The sequence below is a fragment of the Bos grunniens genome, chromosome 8 (genome assembly GCF_055505025.1).
Source record: "Bos grunniens cultivar Pamir isolate PY7600 chromosome 8, Bosgru_T2T1.0, whole genome shotgun sequence".
NCBI classification, from domain to species: Eukaryota; Metazoa; Chordata; class Mammalia; order Artiodactyla; family Bovidae; genus Bos; species Bos grunniens.
The window spans coordinates 27,319,984-27,345,540 of NC_141172.1; the positions used below are offsets into that span (position 1 = coordinate 27,319,984).

General features: G+C 37.7%; 1 protein-coding gene across 17 annotated transcripts in view; it reads right to left on the reverse strand.

The window, feature by feature from the left end:
• Nucleotides 1-25,557, reverse strand: part of CCDC171 (coiled-coil domain containing 171) — a 340,483-nt gene that overhangs the window by 291,818 nt on the left and 23,108 nt on the right. For 13 of the 17 annotated variants that reach the window (XR_015169517.1, XR_015169516.1, XR_015169518.1 and 10 more), the window contains 3 exons: nucleotides 24,802-24,976; nucleotides 19,200-19,390; nucleotides 16,525-16,656 (listed from right to left, as the gene is read on the reverse strand). Coding sequence is in view for 14 of the 17 variants with exons in the window: in XM_086415030.1 (XP_086271156.1) it covers nucleotides 16,525-16,656; nucleotides 19,200-19,390; nucleotides 24,802-24,976 (498 nt within the window). In the remaining 3 variants the exon portion in view is untranslated. The remainder of the gene's footprint in view (nucleotides 1-16,524; nucleotides 16,657-19,199; nucleotides 19,391-24,801; nucleotides 24,977-25,557) is intronic. The other 4 variants (XM_086415038.1, XM_086415036.1, XM_086415037.1 and 1 more) reach the window with 1 other exon arrangement.

Sequence of the window (25,557 nt, forward strand, 5' to 3'; positions counted from 1 at the left end):
CATGCAAAGATGGGCTCGATAAAGGACAGAACTGGTATGGACCTAACAGAAGCAGAAGATATTAAGAAGAGGTGGCAAGAATACATAGAGGACTGTACAAAAAAGATCTTCACGATCCAGATAATCACTATGGTGTGATCACTCACCTAGAGCCAGATATCGTGGAATGTGAAGTCAAGTGGACCTTAGGAAGCATCACTAAGAACAAAGCTAGTGGAGATGATGGAATTCCAGTTGCGCTATTTCAAATCCTGAAAGATGATGCTGTGAAAGTGTTGCACTCGATATGCCGGAAAATTTGGAAAACTCAGCAGTGGCCACAGGACTGGAAAAGGACAGTTTTCATTCCAATCCCTAAGAAAGGCAATGCCAAAGATGCTCAAACTACCACACAACTGTACTCATCTCACACGCTAGCAAAGTAATGCTCAAAATTCTCCAAGCCAGGCTTCAGCAATACGTGAACCGTGAACTTCCAGATGTTCAAGCTGGTTTTAGAAAAGGCAGAGGAACCAGAGATCAAATTGCCCACATCCACTGGATCATGGAAAAAGCAAGAGAGTTCCAGAAAAACATCTATTTCTGCTTTATTGACTATGCCAAAGCCTTTGACTGTGTGGATCACAATAAACTGTGGAAACTTCTGAAAGAGATGGGAATACCAGACCACCTGACCTGCCTCTTGAGAAACCTGTATGCAGGTCAGGAAGTAACAGTTAGAACTGGACATGGAACAACAGACGGGTTCCAAATAGGAAAAGGAGTACATCAAGGCTGTATACTGTCACCCTGCTTATTGAACTTATACGCAGAGTACATCATGAGAAACGCTGGGCTGGAAGAAGCACAAGCTGGAATCAAGATTGCCGGGAGAAATATCAAGAACCTCAGATATGCAGAGGACACCACCCTTATGGCAGAAAATGAAGAGGAACTAAAAGGCCTCTTGATGAAGGTGAAAGAAGAGAGTGAAAAAGTTAGCTTAAAGCTCAACATTCAGAAAATTAAGATCATGGCATCAGGTCCCATCACTTCACAGCAAATAGATGGGGAAAAAGTGGAAACAGTGAGAGACTTTATTTTTGGGGGCTCAAAAATCACTGCAGATGGTGACTGCAGCCATGAAATTAAAAGATGCTTACTCCTTGGAAGGAAAGTTATGACCAACCTAGATAGCATATTCAAAAGCAGAGACATTACTTTGCCAACGGTCCACCTAGTCAAAGCTATGGCTTTTCCAGTAGTCATGTATGGATGTGAGAGTAGGACTATAAAGAAAGCTGAGTGTCAAAGAATTGATGCTTTTGAACTGTGGTGTTGGAGAAGACTCTTGAGAGTCCCTTGGACTGCAAGGAGATCCAACCAGTCCATCCTAAATGAGATCAATCCTTGGTGTTCACTGGAAGGACTGATGTTGAAACTGAAACTCCAATACTTTGGCCACCTGATGCGAAGAGCTGACTCATCTGAAAAGACCCTGATGCTGGGAAAGATTTAGGGCAGGAGGAGAAGGAGATAACAGAGGATGGAGATGGTTGAATGGTATCACCGACCTAATGGCCGTGGGTTTGCGTAGACTCCGGCAGTTGGTGATGGACAGGGAGGCCTAGCGTGCTGCGCTTCATGGGGTCGCAAAGAGTCAGACACAACTGAGTGACTAAACTGAACTGAACTGAGCTTTAAGCCAACTTTTTCACTCTCCTCTTTCACTTTCATCAAGAGGCCTTTTAGTTCCTCTTCATTTTCTGCCATAAGGGTGGTGTCCTCTGCATATCTGAGGTTCTTGATATTTCTCCCGGCAATCTTGATTCCAGCTGGTGCTTCTTCCAGCCCAGCGTTTCTCATGATGTACTCTGCGTATAAGTTCAATAAGCAGGGTGACAGTATACAGCCTTGATGTACTCCTTTTCCTATTTGGAACCCGTCTGTTGTTCCATGTCCAGTTCTAACTGTTACTTCCTGACCTGCATACAGGTTTCTCAAGAGGCAGGTCAGGTGGTCTGGTATTCCCATCTCTTTCAGAAGTTTCCACTGTTTATTGTGATCCACACAGTCAAAGGCTTTGGCATAGTCAATAAAGCAGAAATAGATGTTTTTCTGGAACTCTCTTGCTTTTTCCATGATCCAGTGGATGTGGGCAATTTGATCTCTGGTTCCTCTGCCTTTTCTAAAACCAGCTTGAACATCTGGAAGTTCACGGTTCACGTATTGCTGAAGCCTGGCTTGGAGAATTTTGAGCATTACTTTGCTAGCGTGTGAGATGAGTACAGTTGTGCGGTAGTTTGAGCATCTTTGGCATTGCCTTTCTTAGGGATTGGAATGAAAACTGTCCTTTTCCAGTCCTGTGGCCACTGCTGAGTTTTCCAAATTTGCCGGCATATTGAGTGCAACACTTTCACAGCATCATCTTTCAGGATTTGAAATAGCGCAACTGGAATTCCATCATCTCCACTAGCTTTGTTCTTAGTGATGCTTCCTAAGGTCCACTTGACTTCACATTCCACGATGTCTGGCTCTAGGTGAGTGATCACACCATAGTGATTATCTGGATCGTGAAGATCTTTTTTGTACAGTCCTCTGTGTATTCTTGCCGCCTCTTCTTAATATCTTCTGCTTCTGTTAGGTCCATACCATTTCTGTCCTTTATCTAGCCCATCTTTGCATGAAATGTCCCCTTGGTATCTCTCATTTTCTTCAAGAGATCTCTAGTCTTTCCCATTCTATTGTTTTCCTCTATTTCTTTGCACTGATCACTGAGGAAGGCTTTCTCATCTCTCCTTGCTATTCTTTGGAACTCTGCATTCAAATGGGTATATCTTTCCTTTTTTCCTTTGCTTTTTGCTTTTCTTCTTTTTACAGCTATTTGTAAGGCCTCCTCAGACAGCCATGGATGGAGGTTTCCTCTCCTCCATTGTATATGACATTGTATATGTCCATTGTGACATTGTATAGGAAATAGGGACCAAGACCATCCCAAAGAAAAAGAAATGTTTAACACTAAAGACACTGAAATGGTCTACCTGCCCCAAACACAACATCTCTAATTCAGGCTCTAGATCAGGCAGTCATAAGATTCCCTTCATGAATCACTGCCTTGTTGTGGTGAAGGGGCTTGCATAACTCAATGAAGCTATGAGCCATGCCATGTAAAGCCACCAAAGATGGAGGGGTCATAGTGGAAAGTTCCGAAAATATGTGATCCACTGGAGGAGGGAATGGCAAACCACCCCAGTATACTTGCTGTGAGAACCTCATGAACTGTATAAAAAAGACAAAAAGATATGACTCCAAAAGATGAGTCCTCTGGGTCAGAAGATGTCCAATATGCTACTAAAGCCCCAGAAAGAATGAAGCAGCTGGGCCAAAGTGGAAATGATGCTCAGCTGTGTCTGGTTATGTCTGGTGATGGAAGTAAAATCTGATGCTGCAAAGAGCAGTATTGCATAGGAACCTAGAACGTTAGGTCTATAAATCAAGGTAAACTGCAAGTGGCCAAGCAGGAAATGGTAAGAATAAACATCAACATCTTAGGAATCAGTGAATTAAAATGGACAGAAACAGGCGAATTTAATTCAGATGACCATTATATCTACTACTATGGGCAAGATTCCCACAGAAGAAATGGAGTAGCCCTCAAAGTCAACAAGAGTCCAAAATGCAGTACTTGGTGCAACCTCAAAAAATGACAGAATGATCTCGGTTCATTCCCAAGGCAAACCATTCAACCTCACAGCAATTCAGGCCTATGCCTCTACTACCAACGCCAAAGAAGCTGAAGTTGATCAGTTCTATGAAGACCTAGAAGACCTCCTAGAACTAACGCTTAAAAAAGATGTTATAATCATCACTGGGGATTGAAATGCAAAAGTAGGAAGTCAAGAGATACCTGGAGTAACAGGCCAGTTTGGCCTTGGAGTAAAAAATGAAGCAGGGCAAAGGTTAACTGAATTTTGCCAAGAGAATGTACTGTTCATAGCAAACACCCTTTTTCAACAACACAAGAGATGACTTTATACATGGACATCACCAAATGGTCAATAGCGAAATCAAACTGATTAAATTCTTTGTAGCCAAAGATGGAACAGCTGTACACAGTCAACAAAAACAAGACCTGGAGCTAACTGTGGCTCAGATAATCAGTTTCTCATAGCAAAATTCAGTCTTAAACTAAAAAAAAGTGGTGAAACCACTAAGCTAGCCAGGTACGACTTAAATCAAATCCCCTATAATATGCAGTGGAGGTGATGAACAGATTCAAGGGGTGAGAGCTAGTAAACAGTGTGCCTGAGGAACTATGGACAAAGGTTGGTAATATTTTACAGGAGGCAGCGAACAAATCACCCAATGAAAAAGAAAAGTAAGAAGGAAAAGTGGTTATCCAAGGAGGCTTTACAAATAGTTGAAGAATGAAGAAAAGTGAAAAGCAAGGGAGAAAAGGAAATGTACACCCAACTAAACACAGAGTTCCATAGAACAGCAAGGGGAGAAAAGAAGGCCTTCTTCAATGAACAGTGCATAAAAATAGAGGAAAACAACAGAAGGGGAAACTGGAAATAGCAAGGGAACATCCCACCCAAAGATGGGTACAATACAAGACAGAAACAGTAGAGATATAGAAGTAGAAAAGATCAAGAAGAAATGGGAAAAATACATAGAACTGTACAAGAAAGATCTTAACGATCCAGATAACCACAATGGTGTGGTCAGTCACCCAGAGCCAGACATCTTGGAGTGTGAAGTCAAGTGGACCTTAGGAAGCACTGCTGTCAATAAAGCTAGTGGATGCGATGGAATTCCAGTTTAGTTCAGTTCAGTTCAGTCACTCAGTCATGTCCGACTCTTTGCGACCCCATGAATCACAGCATGCCAGGCCTCCCTGTCCATCACCAACTCCCGGAGTTCACTCAAAATCATGTCCATCAAGTCGGTGATGCCATCCAGCCATTTCATCCTCTGTCGTCCCCTTCTCCTCCTGCCCCCAATCCCTCCCAGCATCAGGGTCAACTCTTCACATGAGGTGGCCAAAGTACTGGAGTTTCAGCTTCAGCATCAGTCCTTCCAATGAACACCCAGGACTGATCTCCTTTAGGATGGACTGGTTGGATCTCCTTGCAGTCCAAGGGACTCTCAAGAGTCTTCTCCAACACCAGTAGAGCTATTCAAAATCCTGAAAGATGATGCTATCAAAATGTTGCACTCAATATGTCAGCAAATCTGGAAGACCCAGCAATGGCCACAGGAAAAGGTCAATCCTCATCCCAATTCCCAAGAAGGGTAGTACTAAAGAATGTTCTAACCATCAGACACTTACACTTATCTCCCATGCTAGTAAGGTCATGTTGAAAATCTTGCATTCTAGGCTTCAGCATTAATGTGAACCAAGAACTTCCAGATATTCAAGCTGGAATGTTTTTAGAATTTATTTAGAAATATTTAGAAAAGGCAGAGGAACCAGAGATCAAATTGCCAACATTTGCTGGATCATAGAGAAAGCAAGGTAATTCCAGAAAAACATCTGGTTTCGTCAACTACACTAAAGTTTTTGACCGTGTGGATCATAACAAAATGTGAAAGCTCTTAAAGAGATGGGAATACCAGACCATCTTACCTGTTTCCTGGAAAATCTGTATGTGGGTCAAGAAGCAACAGTTAGAACCCTGTATGGAACAACTGAGTGGCTCACGACTGAGAAAGGAGTATGACAGGACTGTCTGTTGTCACCCTGTTTATTTAATCTATATGCTGAGCACATCATGAGAAATGCCAGGCTGGATGAGTTACAAGCTGGAATAAAGATTGGCAGGAGAAACATCAACTTCAGATATGCAAATGATACACTCAAATGGCAGAAAGCAAACAGAAACTAAAGAACTTCCTGCTGAGGGTGAAGGAGGAGAGTGGAAAAGTCTGCTTAAAACTAAATATTTAAAAAGCTACAATCATGGCATCAGGCCCCATTATGTCATGGCAAATAGAAGGGGAAAAGACGGAAGTAGTGAGAGATTTCCTCTTTTGGGAAAAATCAGTGAGGCTGGTGACTGCAGCCATGAAATCAGATGACAATTGCTTCTTAGCAGGAAAGCTATGACAAACCTAGACAGTGTGTTTGAAAGCAGAGACATCACTCTGCCGACAAAGGTCCATATAGTCAAGGCTATGGTCTTTCCAGTGGTCATGTATGGTTGTGAGAGCTGGACCATAAAGAAGGCAGAACGCCAAGAACTGATGCCTTTGAACTGTGATGCTGGAGAAGACTCCAGAGAGTCCCTTGGAAAGCAAAGAGATCAAATCAGTCAATCTTAAAAGAAATCAACCCTGAATACTCATTGGAAGGACTAACACTGAAGCTGAAGCTCCAGTATTTTGATCACCTGACGCGAACAGCTGACTCGTTAGAAAAGTCCCTGATGCTGGACAGATTGAGGGGAGAAAGAAAAGAGGGAATCAGAGGATTAGATGGTTGGATGTCATGACCAATGCAATGGACATGAACTTGGGCAAACTCTGAGAGATGGTGACAGACAGAGAGGGCTGGCAGGCTGTAATCCATAGGGTAGCAAAGAGTCAGACACGACTAGGTGACTGAACAACACCACACACGGTACTCTATAGAAAGGGTGGTTAATGCTATGAAGACAGCCCTGATAGAGACAACATCATAAAAGCCCGGAAGGATTACAGCATTGAAAAATGCCATCATTAGGAAAAGATGTCCAAGCCATCAAATCTGAAATAATAAATCCTGCTAGAGAAAACTATGTCCAGATGTTATCCATGACTTCACAGAATTTATGACTGAGTCAATCAAGGAAATTATGAAAGAGATTACAGATATGGGGCAAAAAAAAGATGGGGGGGGGCGGTGAAGGGTTTCAAGATATAGATCTTGGAGAAATTCAAGACTGATAAACAGCACACTAGAGGAATTAATAGAAGATGACTTGATGGAGATGAGTATTTCCAAACCAGTTTCAGATGATGAGGAAGATGACATAGAAGAAGCAGTGCCAGAACACAAATTGACGCTGGTTTTAAGACTGCTTTTGACTTCTGTGAGGGACAGGGAGGCCTGGCGTGCTGCAGTCCATGGGGTAGCAAAGAGTTGAACATGAATTAGTGACTGAACAACAAAGGACTTCTTTTACAACATGGAACCTTCTATGACATGGGTACTGAAACTAAACCAAACAATGAAAGACAGGTTGGTATCATATAAACACGTTTTTAGAAAAATGAAAAAGCAAAAATGGCAGTCAGAAATGACAATGTATTTCTGTAAAGTTACACCAAGTATGCCTGCCTCTCTTGTCTCCCCTTTCCTGTTCTCCATCTCTCCCACCTCTGCCACCCCTGAGACAGCAACACCAACCTCTCCTCCTCACCCTACTCAACATGAAGATGACAAGGATGAAGACTGTTATGATGATTCACTTCTACTTAATAATAATCATCATCATGCATACAGTAAATAATCAACATGCACACATTAATAAACTTACCTATTGTGTATATGTGTTTTCATGTGACAATCTAGTAACTGTAGAGCTAGAACTGTATGAGATGCTTTTGGGTCATCATCATTAACTACGTATTCGTGTTGAACATCATGTGCAAGATCTGTACTGAAGTAGACAGTCTATCCTGAAACAGACATGAGGTGAGTGAAAGTCACTCAGTCATATCTGACTCTTTGCAACCACACGGACTAAACACTCCATGGAATTCTCTAGGCCAGAATACTGGAGTGAGCAGCTGATCCCTTCTCCAAGGGAATCTTTCTAACCCAGGGATCAAACCCAGGTCTCCCACATTTGCAGGTGGATTCTTTACTAGCTGAGCCACCAGGGAAGCCCAAGGTGAATGATACTTAATATAAAATTAATACTGAGCTAGTTTTCTGACTGTTTTGTGACTTTGCTTTCAAAGAATTACATTACCATACCATATGTCTGTCTCTTGTAAATGGAGAAAATGAGTATCAGTCCATCATCACAAGTTAAGTGCTTTTTTTTAATTCAACAATGTTTCCAATACAGTATTATGGAAAGACTGTAATACTTATGCCATAAAAAATTTATAAAAATGCTATAAATTGAATATTAAGATATGATGTATGCATGATGACTACAGTTAACAACACCATATTGTATTGGGATTCCCAGGTGGTGCAGTAGCCAAGAATCTGCCTGCCAATTCAGGAGATACAAGAAACATGGGTTCAATCCCTGGGTCTGGAAGATCCCCTGGAGTAGCAAATGGCAACCCACTCCAGTATTCTTGCCTGGGAAATTTCATGGACAGAGGAGCCTAGCAGGCTACAGTCCACAGTGTCGTAAAGAACGGGACAGGACTGAGCATGCATGCAGGAGGAGGAGGAGGAGAATCAATTATGTTTCAATAAAACTGGAAAGAAAAAAAGAACTATAGCTATGAAACCCAACACCCTGGCTGCTTTTCATACTAAAAACATTCCGTAAAACCAGAACTCAAATATGAAATGAAACTGTAAGGTCTCAAAAAGTCATAAGTAGAAAGAGGATATCACCACTTAAGTTGACTGGATCAAACCTATCCAATCATCTCTGCTTGCTCCTGAAACCCCACTTAAATGAAGACAGAATAAAAGTGAGTGATAGAAGAGATGACAGCCAACAGATGTCAAAAGCGAATTTGGAAGATGGAAAATAAATGGACAAGTGATTAAGTGATGGGTTTCAGCTTTCTCAACTTTGCTAAATACTCAAAAAAGGCAGGGCCTAATAGCAAGTTGAATTCATATCCATAAAAAAAAAAAAAATCAGAAATTGGAAGCAGGAATTACCCCTGAAGCCAAGCCATGGAGTGGCAGTGAACACAGAACACTGTTGGAAGCCTCTATAAGCAGCAGTTAGCTCTGTTCTCAGATCTCCTCTGCCAACTCCCTCCCAGACAAAGGGCCCTCTCCATTCTGGAAAAAGAGAGAGTTTATTTGCAAACCAATAAGGCTGATCCAAAAAGGTTCTGAGGTCATGAAAACCAGACCCAACTGAAGGACAGGATAAGACACTTTATTAAAAATTGGAGGAGACTGGGAAATTGTGGGGGATGAGACCTCACAGCTCTGTTTCTTTCTTTAGCTCCCAGAACATTGACTCCTACACTCAAGGTACTATAAGGACAAGGAAGAGACCAGAAGGCTCCTTTGTGGGGAAATAACCAGGCCGAGGGGAAAAAGCTACAGACTCCGGCCTTTTAAAGGTTCTCCAATTAAATGGAAGGGCTCCACACACAACAAGAGCTTTCTACCAGCTTTTTAGTGCTTCTTTCTTAAACATGAACACACAGACAAGGATCACCAGACATTTGAGGAAAGCTTTTCGTGTGAAATTCAGACAAACGGGATCAAACACTCGGAGAAAACAAAGACAATCTAGGGAGGCAGGGGGAGGGGAACCACCTTCAGAACAAGTATGACTTTCATCCACAGAGTTAAAATAAGGTATTAGAAACATGAAACAAGAAGAGTCTACTATATAAAACTATAGTCAAAGAACAAGAAACAACTCTTGGAAATTAAAAAATTTAAAAGCAGAAAGAGAATTTAATAGAAAAGTTGTGATATAAAATTGAAGAAATCTCTTCAAAAACAGAAAAAAAAAAAAAAGAGTGGAAAGCAGAAGAAATTAAGGATGTAAATTTATGGCAAACTGTCCTATAAATCCAATTCAATTCCAATAAAATTACAACAAGGTTTCTTGGTGGAATATAAATAACATGTCAATTCTCAAACTCACATGGAAGATTAAAAGGCTAAGAATAACTCTCCTCCCCACTCCCTCAGAAAATATATTAAGAATATGCAGAAGGGAGTTTGCTCTATCTGATATCAAGAATTACTCTAAAGCCATGGCAAATAAAACAATTTAGTATTGATTTAGAAACAGATCTACAGGTAAGTGAAACAGAACAACATGTAAGTGAAACAGAACAAAGCACCAGGAAACAAACTGTAGATTTTATGAAGGAACCTGATATATGACACAGATGACATTTTAAATCAATAAGTGGTAACAGCATAGACAGGTGAATGACTAGTAGAGACATTTGGTTATCCATATGGAAAAAAATAAAATTAAACCTTCCTTCATGCTCTATACAGAAAAATATTTTTTCTTTATGACTTTAGGTTATATAAGACATAAAAAAGTACTATCAATAAAAGAAAATACTGATACATTCAACTACATTAAAATTTAAAACTGCACACAATGTAAATTGTTTCCATGTCTCCACAAAGAGGAAAAAGATGTTTGCCATGGGATTTAAGTAACCAAGTTATCAAATGTATTTGAAACTCCTATAAATCAATAAGAATATACAAACAAAAAGGATAAAGGGGAAAAAATAAAATTGCGGTTCACAAAAGAAGAAACATGAATGACCAATAAACATAACATGAGCAATGTCAGGGAAACAGAAATTTAAGCAAGAGAAATTTCACACACATTCTAATGCAAAAGAAATTAAATCTGAAAAATACCAAGGGTTCAAGAGACTTCAAGGGAACAGAAAGTCTTCTCTCAAATTGATACAACCACTTGGGAAAATAACTTAGCATATATTTTATCTAATAATTGCAAATACACTAAATACATCCCACATAAAAATATTTGATGTTTATGGAAGCATTGCCTGAAATAACTGAAACTTAGAAAGAAATTAAATTTCAATCAACCCTGTAATGGATGATTATGCTATGATAAATCACTACAGATCAGTTAAATTGAATGAACCAGAGATAGTTTATTAACTAGGCTAAACCTCAAAAACATAAGAGGGGAGAAAAGTTGGACAAAGACTCATACTGTGTGATACTGCATGCATCTCTTTTAAATACACAAAATACTATAAAAAATATATATATCATCAATGTTTACAGACAGAAAGTTAAACACCAACTTCAGAAGGATGGTTATCTTGTGGGGGTGGGGTGCTAGTGAATGATTCAGTCTTCAGTGATATAAAATGTGTCTGTTATGAATTCTTAGGCAAACATGACAAACACTAAATAATCTAGATGGTAAATGTTGGCAATATTAATGGTATTGATTGGCTATATTGGGTATTAATTAATTATACATTAATCCCTATTAATTTTTATATGTTCAGATACTTGTTACAGGTATATGGTTTAATCAATATAATCCATGTCTGGGGTGCATTATAATATACAAGAAAATTTATTTTCTTTTTTTTTTTTAATTTAATTTTATTTTTAAACTTTACAAATTGTATTAGTTTTGCCAAATATCAAAATGAATCCGCCACAGGTATACATGTGTTCCCCATCCTGAACCCTCCTCCCTCCTCCCTCCCCATACCATCCCTCTGGGTCGTCCCAGTGCACTAACCCCAAGCATCCAGTATCGTGCATCGAACCTGGACTGGCAACTCATTTCATACATGATATTATACATGTTTCAATGCCATTCTCCCAAATCTTCCCACCCTCTCCCTCTGCAACAGAGTCCATAAGACTGTTCTATACATCGGTGTCTCTTTTGCTGTCTCGTATACAGGGTTATTGTTACCATCTTTCTAAATTCCATATATATGCGTTAGTATACTGTAAGAAAATTACAAAAGAACTATAAAATACCTCATGCAGTTATACATCCAAATTAACTTGCCTCCTCCCAAATAAATTTTTTAATTTTTTTGTCACAGAATTTATTTTCTAATCAAACCAAAGATACTTGGATTCCTATAGTGAGTGAGTGTGTGTCTGTGTGTGCAACAAATTAAATCACGTTAGTTCAGTTCAGTCGCTCAATCGTGTCTGACTCTTTGAGACCCCATGGACTGCAGTACCCCAGGCTTCCCTGTCCATAACCAACTCCCACAGCTTGCTCAAACTCATGTCCATCAAGTCGGTGATCCCAACTTAATTAAATCACATTAAGGGTAGAACTGTGATGTTGGAGAAGACTCTTGAGCATCCCTTGGACTGCAAGGAAATCAAACTAGTTAATCCTAAAGGAAATCAGTCCAGAATATTCACTGGAAGGACTGATGCTGAAGCTGAATCTCCAATACTCTGGCCACCTGATGTGAGGAACTGACTCATTGGAAAAGACCCTGATGCTGGGAAAGACTGAAGGTGGGAGGAGAAGGGGACAATAGAGGATGAGATGGTTGGATGGCATCACCGACGCAATGGACATGATTTTGAGTAGGCTCCAGGAGTTGGTGATGGACAGGGAAGCCTGGCGTGCTGCAGTCCATGGGGTTGCAAAGAGTCAGACATGACTGAGCAATTGAACTGACTAACTGAAAGGCAGGGGAAATTGAGTGAGTTTTTTTTTCCACTAGAGGGAGGTGTTGAACTTAAAATATTTTAAACTGGAGTTTGTTTTTGAACTGACATTTAACATCAAAGTAAACCACACTGTGCTGTTAGAAAATAAACTTCCTTTCTTTCCACATCTTCCAGAAACATAGCCCCAAAAGTGTAATTCTTTATATGCACTTATATAAACAATATTTCTTGAACTCCAAAATAAGGTTTCAAGTCTGAAGGATTCAAATAGTTAGAACATATCAGAGTTAAAGTACTCCTCCTTCCTAACCTATGAAATAAAATAACATAGATATAGTTACAACCTTAGTCCAGTACATGGTTATCTCTCTAAATCCCCAAAGTCAGCACAGTTCGACAATCAAAAACAGTGCTCACTGGTAACTTTATGTAATACCTATCACAGTTATAAAACGTGAAGATTCAGCAATTATACTTCTAGGCATTTACACAGGTGAATCACTTGTATGACAGCCCGAAGACACAGGCAAGGATGTTGGTGAATCATTCATTTTAAAGTGAAGCAAAAAATTTTGAAGGAAATAAAATATAGATCAATAAGGAATTTGTTAAACGTATTAGGAAAACAGAAACGTAACAGAAAAGCTCGCAAGCACTACAAGAATAACGCAAGAATTAAAAGATGGACACTGAGTATTACTGAGGCATATTTAAGTAATTATATGTTTATATACCCTTAGATGAGGGGTAGGACTGGAGTGGGCAGAGTAACAGGGCAGACCTCTACTTTCTGTTTTAAAGTTCCCTTATATTGGAGGCATTTTTACAATGAGAACAATGTATTTTATTTCTATAAATTGACTATTAAGATATGTTTGACCATTGATATAAGATATTGATATATTGCGGAGAAGGCAATAGCACCCCACTCCAGTACTCTTGCTTGGAAAATCCCATGGACGGAGGAGCCTGTTAGGCTGCAATCCATGGGGTCGCTGGGAGTCGGACACGACTGAGCGACTTCACTTTCACTTTTCACTTTCATGCATTGGAGAAGGAAATGGCAACCCACTCCAGTGTTCTTGCCTGGAGAATCCCAGGGACGGGGGGAGCCTGGTGGGCTGCCGTCTATGGGGTCGCACAGAGTCGGACACGACTGAAGTGACTTAGCATAGCATAGCACTGATATATTGATATATGTTTGACTTACATTGATATATGTTTGACTATTGATAAGATATAATTGACTATTAAGGAATGTTTGGAAATAACAGGCAGTACCAGCGCCAGACTCACTTTCTACATCATTTGCTTACACAGGGCACCAGTGGACGGTTTCCCAGGAAACTACAAAGAAAAACTCCTTGCTACCCTAGATCATTTAAGACAAAATTCTGAAATACTTCCTTTCCATGCAACAAACTCCAAGTTGTCCCTGGATCACAGCTGCACTTACCCGGTCATGCTGACATGCTGTATACCCCATCCCTAACTGCTGTCTTAGCACACATCCCACTGACAGATGCCCAATCTGATCCCACACCTAGTCTGATATCTTCCTTTACCACCACCCCCAACTCTTCCTCTTCCGCCTTCAGTCTGTGGTATTATTTTCAATGAACATTTCCCACGCTCCTCTGCCATCACAAGCTCTCACCTCACTTGATCACTAGATATATAAATCAAATTTAGCCAGTGAATGAGGAAAGGGTCACTTTATTCCCTGGCTTAGTTACAGAATTTTGGAAATAAAATAAATATGAAAACATACATTCATCTTCTAAATGCTTTTAATTCTACTGATGAGTTATACATTGAAGTAAACTATAAAAATGACAAAGGAAAGAACGTGGCAATTTACCACCGCATGTCTCACACTGCCTACAGTAGTAAAGCTCATGGCTAATAAGCATCCTCAAAGTTTTCACTGCTACTGCAGAAACAAACACATATTTAAATAAATAGAAGCAAAACATAAAATAACATTTTCCCAAGATCAAATATTACATCATTCTAAAATTACTATGGCTTTGCTTTGTTTTGAAATTTCAAAGAATGCCAAGAGAAGCATGGAATTTTTATGTTTATCAAAAGAGGACATGAATTTAAAAAAATGAAAAACGCTTTTTTAAAATGAGATAACTCCATTAAGAATCCCCATTAATATTCCAGAGAAGTACACCTCTATTTATCACTTCAATACTGGGTAAGAAAGGAGACATGGCATAAAATTAAGATTTTTCTTTTATACAAGCCTGAATTCTAAAGCCCAGATGAGAGAAATATTGTACCAGCTTTGTCTGTTTAAGATGGGGCTTCATTGAGGTTTTTTTTAAACTTATTTTAAAAACTGAATTCCCTTGGAGAGTTACACAAAAGAACACTATGTGATACTAACACCTAATTATAGGATGAAACCTAAACCCATCAACAGCCAATAGAGAGAGGAGAGAATTTTCATCTAGCCCTCAATCAAGTTGTTTAAAAAAAAAAAAGGCTTTTTTAAAATCTAAAAGATTTCTAAGCTTGCTTTATAAAAGGAAAAGCAGTTTTCTTTTGTTAAAATAAAAAGGCCAAGGAATTAAGAGACAGAGTTCTGAACATTTCAGTTATGGAATACAAAAAAATCTATCTCACAGGTGGTAGTAACCTAAGGAATATATTCCTATTCTTACCACACATGATAATTAAAGATTGACAAAGAATTCCAAATTCCCTTAATACTTCATAATATAAAGTCTGATTGAACCATATATATTTCATGTGAGATTTAGAGGATTGATCAGGAAACTGTATTAAAATCATATCATCTACACATTTAAATACAGGTCTCTGCAATATATTTTATAAATTTGGGGCTTCTGACTGGTAGTAGTGGAAATTTCTGAGTATTCAAAAATAAAGAGGTTATTTTCATTTACTTATGTGTACTAGTTCGTTTTAGGTAACCATGAAGACAATTATCAATAACAGCTCAAATGCCCTCTGCTCTGTGATAAATTTCCCCCAAACTCCCAGGAAATTCATTTCTCTTTTATGACCCTATAGCATTTTCTTTAAAATTGTATTATATTACAATATTTTCTCCTCTCTTTATATGCCTCTCCATGTTGAAAGATCCTTTAGGAAAGAAATCATATTTTAATCAATTTTATATCCTCAGGACCCACAGCAGGAAGTCAGCAAGTACTTAGGGAATGAATAAAGGAACAAGTGACTGACTGAATGAGAGGACTAACTAACTACAAAATTATAAGCAGACTCTAAAAATACCAAGAGGTCTAAAGAGTAACTATCTTTACAGCTTTCACAGAGGGAGTGACTGGGAAGAAAAGCATTGCCCAAGGAACAAAGGTTTGGGAAATATGTGATACCGTTGGTATTCTCAACACTTACATATGCAACAAATTCAGTACTTCCACTGTTTACTGCCAGATTTCACTCTTAAAGAAATAGGTGCCTCCTATTCTGTACAGGTTTGGGGCCACCTGCGTCTTATAAAACTTTTCCTAACACAAAAAGCAACTGTAAAATTTATTTTAGGTGAACATTTTTCATTCTGTAAAGAACACATACCTTTGACATCTATATAAAGACTACATTTCAATGTCATTTTGTGTAGAAAAACTGTCTTATCACAAATTAATAGAAGAAATAATGGAAATTTATTTGAAATTTTAAATTGGTTGATTAGTGAATGAACAGTTTTAATTTCTCCTAACTCTCCTTCAAAGTAATTTACAGAATGTCCTAAAGATATGCAATATACACAGAAGTAAGAATCTGGAGACTCATAATCTTTTCCCACACTAATTGCTCAGTCTATGATATGACTAAATCACAAACTGCAGTCTGCTCATCTATAATGGAAATTATTAGTGATCAGTAAGCATCTTTTAATATCCAAAATCTAACTATTCTATTTCTTTATGTTATTAAAGACTGCTAATAGTCTCCCATTTTAAACTGGAAAACCAAATGCCAAGTGTATATATATGTCCTTTAAAAATCAAATAATTTATGCAATGGAAGTCACCTGACTCTAATTCTAATAGTATCTTTTTGAACCAGTTGCCCATATTGTCACGTAACTACAAATGAAACATGGCTTTCTACGAATTATTTTCTCCTTGAGTAGGCGAGTCAATTATCTCACTAATGTAAATTTTAATATCATAAGCATTAAAAAGACATATTGAAGGATCTGAATTATTATTTTTAAATACCTGGACTATAAATTGTAACTCTCTTCTCTCTGCTTCCCATTGTTCTGCTTGTAATCTAAGCTCCTCCAATGCTGTCTCTCTGATATGAGACTCCATCTCATTCTTCTCCTCCTGATGTTTTTCCAATGCTTCCTTTACATGAATAAAATCTTGCTTTACTAGTTGATCAATAAAAGTTACCTTTCTTCCTTCATCCGCAATTTAAACATACAAAGGGCTTTCCTTACCCATAGACTGTTAAAACTCACTACAATTTATGTTAGAAGAATTAATAGAATGATTATATTTTGACAATCAGAATAATATCTGAATAAGAAGCTATGATTACCCATTTAATTCAAGCAACATTTCATATATGTAATCCATATAATGATAGATACAGGTAGATATAGATACAGATATTGATAGATACAGGTAGATATAGATACAGTATTGATAGATACAGATAGATATAAATACAGATGTTAAATATAGATATTTAAACCAATCTTTCCAAAAAACTTAGCTGCAGGGGACTGAACAAAATGCATCCTGATAAAAAGACAAAAACAAAGTAGACTGTCGGGCATATATGTAATCTATATGTAAATCTGTATGTAAAGGAGATAATATGGAAAGCTCTAATTTCCTATGAATATCAAATATTTGAAAAATGAAATAAAACATTTTTAGGTCTGGACTATTAACTAATTTCTTGTTCTACAGATAAGCAGTATTTGCAAGATGTTTTCTTGAGTGATTTTCTTAGTTGCGCTACATTTACAGGATCTAATTTGGTTCAAAACATTAGAAGTATAAAATGCAGGTTTCCTGAGAAGCCCAAGTTTCTAAACTGTAGGGTTTAAAACTCAATCTGCATTAACACAAGGAGAAAGATTCTGTGGTTTACGTGAGAGAGAGGGAAAACCTCCCCTGTCCTTATAAACTATAGCATGGATCTGCAAAGTAAAGACTGCCCTCCCAACACTACTGGAAAGCCAACAGGGAGAGCCTTGAGACCTTTTCCCCTTAGAGGAAAACAGTGACTCCTCTTTATTCCCAAAGGTCTCCATGCAGATTAGTTCAAAGCCAATCGTGTAAAATCAAAAGTTCTCCTACCAAACAGATGCTCAAGATCACATCAAGATCCATAAGAGATCTGAGATGCAAGCTGACTGACTATAAGGAATGCTGCCACCATTTCTCTCTTTTCCCCGTAATTCTAAGACATTTTACGTGGGGCAGTTTATATAGAGCAGCCCAGGAACTCGTAGTTCCAGTTGTCACTAAACTCCCCTCATTCAAAAACTAATGCAACCCTTGTCTATGTCTGGCATCGTTCCAGAGTCTAAGAATATTACAGTAAATAGAAGAGACAACTGTGACTGTTAGCAAGCAGGAAATCAAAAGGAGACATGCTGACAATGGAAGGGAACCATTGTGCTAAAACTTTTACATTTGGCAAATGCATTTGTAAAATTATTTTTAGTGAAGATTTATTTCCAGTATTCTGAAAGTCATTTACACCCTTGGTAAATGGAAAGCATTTTTACCACATTTTTTTTTTTTTTAATTTAAATTGGTACTTGAAAAAAAATGGCAAACACAAACAATTCAAAATCTTTTAGGTGAGTGGCAACTTCAACTTTAAACCATGCTTTTACTTTAGAAACTAAAAAAGAACAAAAAAATGGGAGGATAAATAGCTCACAATAATTTCAGTAAAAGGCCATATATTTCACCTACCATGCCATATACAATGTACTCTACATATATAATGAAGTTTATATCAGATATATACAAATTTTTCTGTGTTTATTGTATATTCAGGTCAAAATCTAGGACCCACATTTCTAAAATTCCAACTTTTCATGCTGCTAGACCAAAAGGATTGTGGGTTCTTATCTTCTTACAATATTCCCACATAAGTGGGTTTTTTTAAAATTTTGATCAGAGAACTCAAACTGTTTTTCACAAAAGAAACAGTATATATACTCACATATTGCTAAAGCATATTACAAAACAGACCTGCAAATATGACCCTAAAAAAAAAGAAGAAAGGGAGAGAGGAAAGGAGTTGGGAGGAGTAAAGAGGAAATCAGATTTGCTTGCTTTCTGGCATTTTCCTTTCCAAAGATAACTTCAAATAATGTATAATACATATAAGTTGTATCCGACTCTTGCAACCCCATGGACTGTAGCCTGCCAGGCTCCTCTGTCAATGGGATTCTCCAAGCAAGAATACTGGAGTAGGTTGCCATTTCCTTCTCCAGGGGATCTTCCTGACCCAGGAATCAAACCCAGGTCTCCTGCATTGCAGACAGATTCTTTACTGACTGAATTACAAGGGAAGCCCATAATACATATCTGCTGCTGCTGCTAAGTCGCTTCAGTCGTGTCTGACTCTGTGCGATCCCACAGACGGCAGCCCACCAGGCTCCCCCGTCCCTGGGATTCTCCAGGCAAGAACACTGGAGTGGGTTGCCATTTCCTTCTCCAATGCATGAAAGTGAAAAGTGAAAGTGAAGTCGCTCAGTTGTGTCCGACTCTTAGCGACCCCATGGTCTGAAGTTTACCAGGCTCCTCCATCCATGGATTTTCCAGGCAAGAGTACTGGAGTGGGGTGCCATTGCCTTCTCCAATAATACATATCAATGAATATTAAATACAGAAGAATTTCTTCATGAAATATTTACCTGTAGAGTTTTCTCTAGTCTGCTTTTTTCTTTCGTAAGTAAATCATATTCCTGATGGCAATTTTGAATTATATTGTCCCTTTCTTCCAAATCATGTTCAAATCTTCTGCACTCTTCTTTCCATTTCTGCTGGGAAATCTGGAATGCTTTCTCGATCTCATTTGCCTTTCCCTGAAGTTCTACATTCTGAGCTATTAAAAATATAAAAGAATAACAGGTATATTTACAACCACAAATTAAAACATAGGAGCTCAAAAACCTAGGCACTAGAGCTGATTTCATTTACAATGTCATCTTAAAACAAAACATTTAACCACTTCATACCAGTCTACATTGAAAAGTTCCTGTCCCAGAACCTATTTTATATATTCTCAATCTCTTCTTCCCCTCCAGACAGAGGTGATTTTGCCATGAATTGGTTATGACATATTCCTAGAGCACATCCAAGTTTAGGTGCACCAGCTGCAACTCAAATGTTTTTTCTCCTATTCAAGAAAATAAATGTTTTTTTTTTTTTTTTAAAGACAGTTAAAAAAAAAAAACTGGATACTCTTTTTTTTTTCTTAGTTTTTTTTTTTCTTTTTTTTTTTTTAATTTTATCTTATTTTTAAACTTTACAATATTGTATTGGTTTTGCCATATATCAAAATGAATCCGCCACAGGTATACATGTGTTCCCCATCCTGAACCCTCCTCCCTCTCCCTCCCCGTACCATCCCTCTGGGTCGTCCCAGTGCACCAGCCCCAAGCATCCAGTATCGTGCATTGAACCTGGACTGGCAACTCGTTTCATATATGATATTATACGTATTTCAATGCCATTCTCCCAAATCATCCCACCCTCTCCCTCTCCCACAGAGTCCAAAAGACTGTTCTATACATCAGTGTCTCTTTTGCTGTCTCATATATAGGGTTATTGTTACCATCTTTCTAAATTCCATATATATGCATTAGTATACTGTATTGGTGTTTTTCTTTCTGGCTTACTTCACTCTGTATAATAGGCTCCAGTTTCATCCACCTCATTAGAACTGATTCAAATGTCTTCTTTTTAATGGCTGAGTAATACTCCATTGTGTATATGTACCACAGCTTTCTTATCCATTCATCTGCTGATGGGCATCTAGGTTGCTTCCATGTCCTGGCTATTATAAACAGTGCTGTGATGAACATTGGGGTACACGTGTCTCTTTCCCTTCTGGTTTCCTCAGTGTGTATGCCCAGCAGTGGGATTGCTGGATCAGTAGGCAGTTCTATTTCCAGTTTTTTAAGGAATCTCCACACTGTTCTCCATAGTGGCTGTACTAGTTTGCATTCCCACCAACAGTGTAAGAGGGTTCCCTTTTCTCCACACCCTCTTTTTTAAAAGCCTTGATAGATTACAAATTTTGATTTTTGACTTGGCAAACAATACTTGTGGCGTATCTCATACTTAAGACCATCACAAAATTGAGGTTGTGAACCTTAAAACTAGAACTCTTTGCTCCCCTAAAGTTAGGCTCAACCTCCCATCCTAGTATTAACTCAACAATAACTATCACTTCCAAACTCACTATGGCTGCTGTTCTGTTTCAGCATCTAGAAAAGAAGTAATGAAAGGCTTCCAGGTCTGTCTTCACCACCTACCACCTGATTAAACCTCTCTGACTCTCTAACACTCAGTGGGAATAAAGTGCCTCCTAGTTACACTGCTGTAAAGATAACACGGGAGTACCAGTGATGGACAGGGAAGCCTGGCGTGCTGCAGTCCATGGGGTCGCAAAGAGTGGGACACAACTGAGCAACTGAACTATACTTGTTAAACAAACCAAAAAAAAAAAAAAAACACTATTTGTAGTATTATTTCTAATTATATTTGTGTTTTAAATGGATCAAGTATTCAAAGGGTTCAAAATACAAAAGTTATTTAAAAGATACAAAAAGTCTCCCTCCCATTCAGTTACAAGTATTGTATCGTTTAGCATCCTGTATTGCAAGTAAATTTAAGGCCATTTTGATTCCTGTTCCTTTGCAAATGGCTTATTTTTCTTTCCTTTTCTTTTCTCTCTGAAAGCTTTAGAATCTTTACTTTGTCTCTATTTTCTGGAATTTCATAATGCTGTGCCTTCACGTGTCTTGCCTGGAGAATCCCAGGGACAGAGGAGCCTGGTGGGCTGCCGTCTATGGGGTCACACAGAGTCGGACACGACTGACGCGACTTAGCAGTAGCAGCATGACTTCACGTGGGTCTATTTTCTTCCACTGTGGTAAATATTCAGTGGGCCCTTTCAATCTGGTAATTCATATCTTTCAGTTCTGAGGTGTTTTCTTTTTAAGTAATTTCATTGATCATTTATCCCTTTCTGCTTTCTCTCTTATCTCTTTCAAGATCATCCACTATTTAGACTGGTCCTCAAAGTTTCTTGCCTTTTCTCTTTCATCTTTCTACCTTTGTCTCTAATTTGGGGAAATTTTTCCCACCTTCATCTTCCAGTGCTTTTGTTGCCATTTTTCATTTCTGACTTCATATTTTTAATTTCTAAGAGGCTTTTATTTTCTTTATATCCCCCAGTTCTTATACCTTGGACAGACCATATTCTTTTTCAGCTGTGAGGGTATTAATAATGCTTATTTGTTAAATCTGCTCCTAGCAGAGTTTTTGATTCTTCCAGATTAATGCTTTTCACTCCGTTTTAGAGGATTTCCCCAAGTATCTGCTAATTCTTGGTTATCTGTTCCCAATTAAGCATAACTATAAGGGTGGCACATCTTTTATATACTCACATAACTATTGCCCAGATTCTGAGCTTGAGGACAGAAGCTGATAACCGTGGTCTGATAAATGTGGGAAGGAAACTCCCTACCTCACTATCATTAGGTTTTTCTCTTAGCTTGGTCAGATGACCCATGGAAGGGTCTTCCAAGTTCCCACACGGAGTGTAGTAATCTCAAGGCTCACTTTTGGGAAAGTCAATAGAAAAAGGAATCTAGAAGCAATAGACCCTCAGTATTCAGTAGTAGTATGTTATCTTCCTGGTTTTGCCAGTCTGGAAACCCTGTATTTTATCTTCTCCAGATATTAAGCCCCCAATCTACACTAGGAAGTGGGAGCAATCCCAGAACAGCAGGCTCTTGGGAAGGGCATCTAAGAACATATGTGGTTCTAGAGCAAACAGCTATTAACTAACCTCCTTTATTTTACTGGGGCTTAGGATTCTGACATCTTAAGTCTGCTAAGTCAGTTATCCTTCGTCCACTTGTTTTTCAACTTCCAATATTTTCTCTCTTGTCTTGTCTCCTCTCTCAATCATTATGAGTTTATCTCTTTTAAAATCCCATAAATTCATTAGGTTTTTTCCTACTCTACCCTTAATATTTTATCACAAAAATTTTGAAAAATAAGGTTTAGAGTAACAGAGTATTGTACAATGAACACCTATGAACTTCAGACTAGATTCTATGCTTAACATTTTGCCATATATATATTCTTTACACATTCATCCATACATCTATCCATGCATGCATTCATTTTCTCCATCCATCAAACCATCATAGTTCTTATACATTTCAAAACAAGGTGCAAATAAAAGTAAATTTCAATCCTGAATAACTGAGCATTCATATCAATAATTAGAATTAAAATATATAATTCAATTATTTTGCAGGTAAAATTTACATATAGTGAAATTGATTAATCTTAAGTGTACCATTCAAAGAGATTTGATAAGTGCATACACTAATGTAGCCCAAACCCTTATCAAAATAAAGAACATTTCCTTCAATCTGAAAATTTCCCCCTACCTTTTTCGAGTCAGTCCCCCCCACCAACCCATCCTAAAGGTAACCATTGTTCTGATTTTTTTCAACAACAAATAGTTTTTTCTGTCCTAGAATTTTATATAATGGAATCATACAAGAAGTCATCTTCTGTGTAAAATTTCACTCAGCATAATATTCTTGAGGTTCATTCATGTTATTGAATGTATCAAGAGTTAGTTCATTTTTATTGCTGAGCAGTATTTTATCCAATGAATATACAAAAATGTTTTCTTCTTTTGTTAATGGACATTTAAGGTTTTTCTCCAATTTGGGGCTGTCATAAATAGAGCTGCTATGAAATTCTTATACAAGTCTTTTGTGGACAAATGTTTCTCAGAGAAAATACCAAAGAGTGAAACTTCTGGGTCATTGGAGAAAATAATATGCTTATTTTAAAAGAAATTGCCAAGTTTTTTTCTAAAGTAGTTGTACCATTTCACTTTCTCACTAACCAAATATAAGAAAGAGTTCCAGTTGCTCTATATCTGAACATATTTGGTATTGACATTCATTTCTGAAGCCATCTGATGTCTATGCAGTGACAGTCAGTGTGATTTTAATATGCATTTCCTTGATGACAAGTGAGGGGAAGCATTTTTCATGTGACTACTAGAATTCTATCTTCCTCTGCGAAATGTCTGTTGAAATCACCTGACTTTGGGCAAGTAACTTTCCATCTTTCCTGGACTTCAATTTCTTCATAATTAAATAGAAGTCATTAACTTGTATATCTGGTGCCTTTCAAGTCTTATAATCCTAACTGTCAGACAGTAGTGTAGTAATTAAATGTCAAAGGTAATCAAAATTATCTTTGACCAATGGCCAGACCAAGACTAAGGATAGTAAGCTTTATAATACTATAACTTTGACATTTGTTGAGTCCATGCAATTAACAAAGCACTTTTGTTTTCTCATTTCATTTTTAAAACAGTTTAGTTTCAAGTATCAGTATGTGGCAGGATCAGGACCTAAATCTAAATCTTATGAATTCATGTTCAGTGTTCTCTTCATTAAAATTAACTGAGTATAAGAATGTTCAGGGAAACACTATTCTTAATAACCAAAAACTAAACACTACCCACTACCACTGTCAACAAAAATGGATGAATATAAGTGTGGTATGTTCTCACTATATAGTATTAAACATCAATATTAAGTTCATATGACAATAGGATGAACTCATGAACACAGTGTCGAGGAAAAGCAGCCAGACACAAAAGAGTACATACTCTATGATTCCTTTCCTATAAAGTACAAAAAGGAGGCAAAATAAATTAATGTCCTGCTATTAAAAATCAGGATAGCAGTCATCTATGTGGAAGACTTTGATAATTTTCCATTCCATGACCCAGGTGCTGGTTATAAGTCATACACATAGCTAGGCACATTTCTTTACATATATTATACTCTGTGGTTCCTATACCTGGCTAATCAACAAATCAGCTGCAATGCTTCTTGAACATATAGATTCTCTGAGGCTAGAGATTCTGTTTCAGATTATATGGGACAGGAAGCCCATAATTCTTTTTTAAATCTCTATTTGATTCTACTGATTATTCATGGAACAAGTGCTCTACAAAGCGAGTAACAGAATTTTGAACCTCTTTCTATAAATATACAAAAACATTAATGTCAAGTAAATGAATGTTCACATAATTGCCAGAAAGCATACACACAACAGCAAAGTCTGTCTATCCAAAGCCAGTCATACCTCTGCTCTTATACGAAATCCATACACAACAGGGAGCAATGATATACAATGACATTACAACCCTAAACATGGAAAGAAACAGAAGTAGTTTACCACAGAGTTTTTCTTGTATCCTGTGTGCCTCAGCTAGCCTTTCTTCAGCAGCCCGTCTTCCGAGTCCAGCTTCCTTTCTAGCAACAGCCAGGTCATACTCCAGACTTTGTCGCAATGCCTCTCCTTTTTCAACCTCGGATCGCAGCTTGGCAATCTGGCTCTCATAGCTTGCCAGCTAAAAGCAGATTTCTGGTATCATGAACCAATGTTAAAACATGTCTCCAAGATTATGAGACCATGTACTCAAACACTTAAATTAACACAGAAATTTGTTTCTGTAATATTTATAAGACAAGAATTTATACATTGTTACTTCCTAAAAGACTGGAAAAGAAGCACTAACCTGACTATCAAATAACACTGATTAATTGTCTTATTCTAGAGAATCCACTAAAGAACAAAAATTAAAATGAAAAAAATTCTTATATGAACTTCTTATCCAAAATAAAGAGAAGTTAAAAGGTTTTAATCAGAAATAGTCATATGTAAAAAAGGCATGACATATAGTAAGCATTTAAAAATTCATTCTCTCCTTCCTTTCTAATCCATAATTGAAACCAAGAAGCTAAATATTTTATACATATTTACTCGATAAATATTGATAAATATCATCTATATTATTTCTCTTGATTATGATATTACTGATAGAGCATAAAGTAATAAAAGTACCAATTCTGCAGGTGTTTTAATAAACAAATATCTAATTTATCTACTATTTGCAAGAGTTTGAACCAGATGATTTATAAAGTCCCTTCC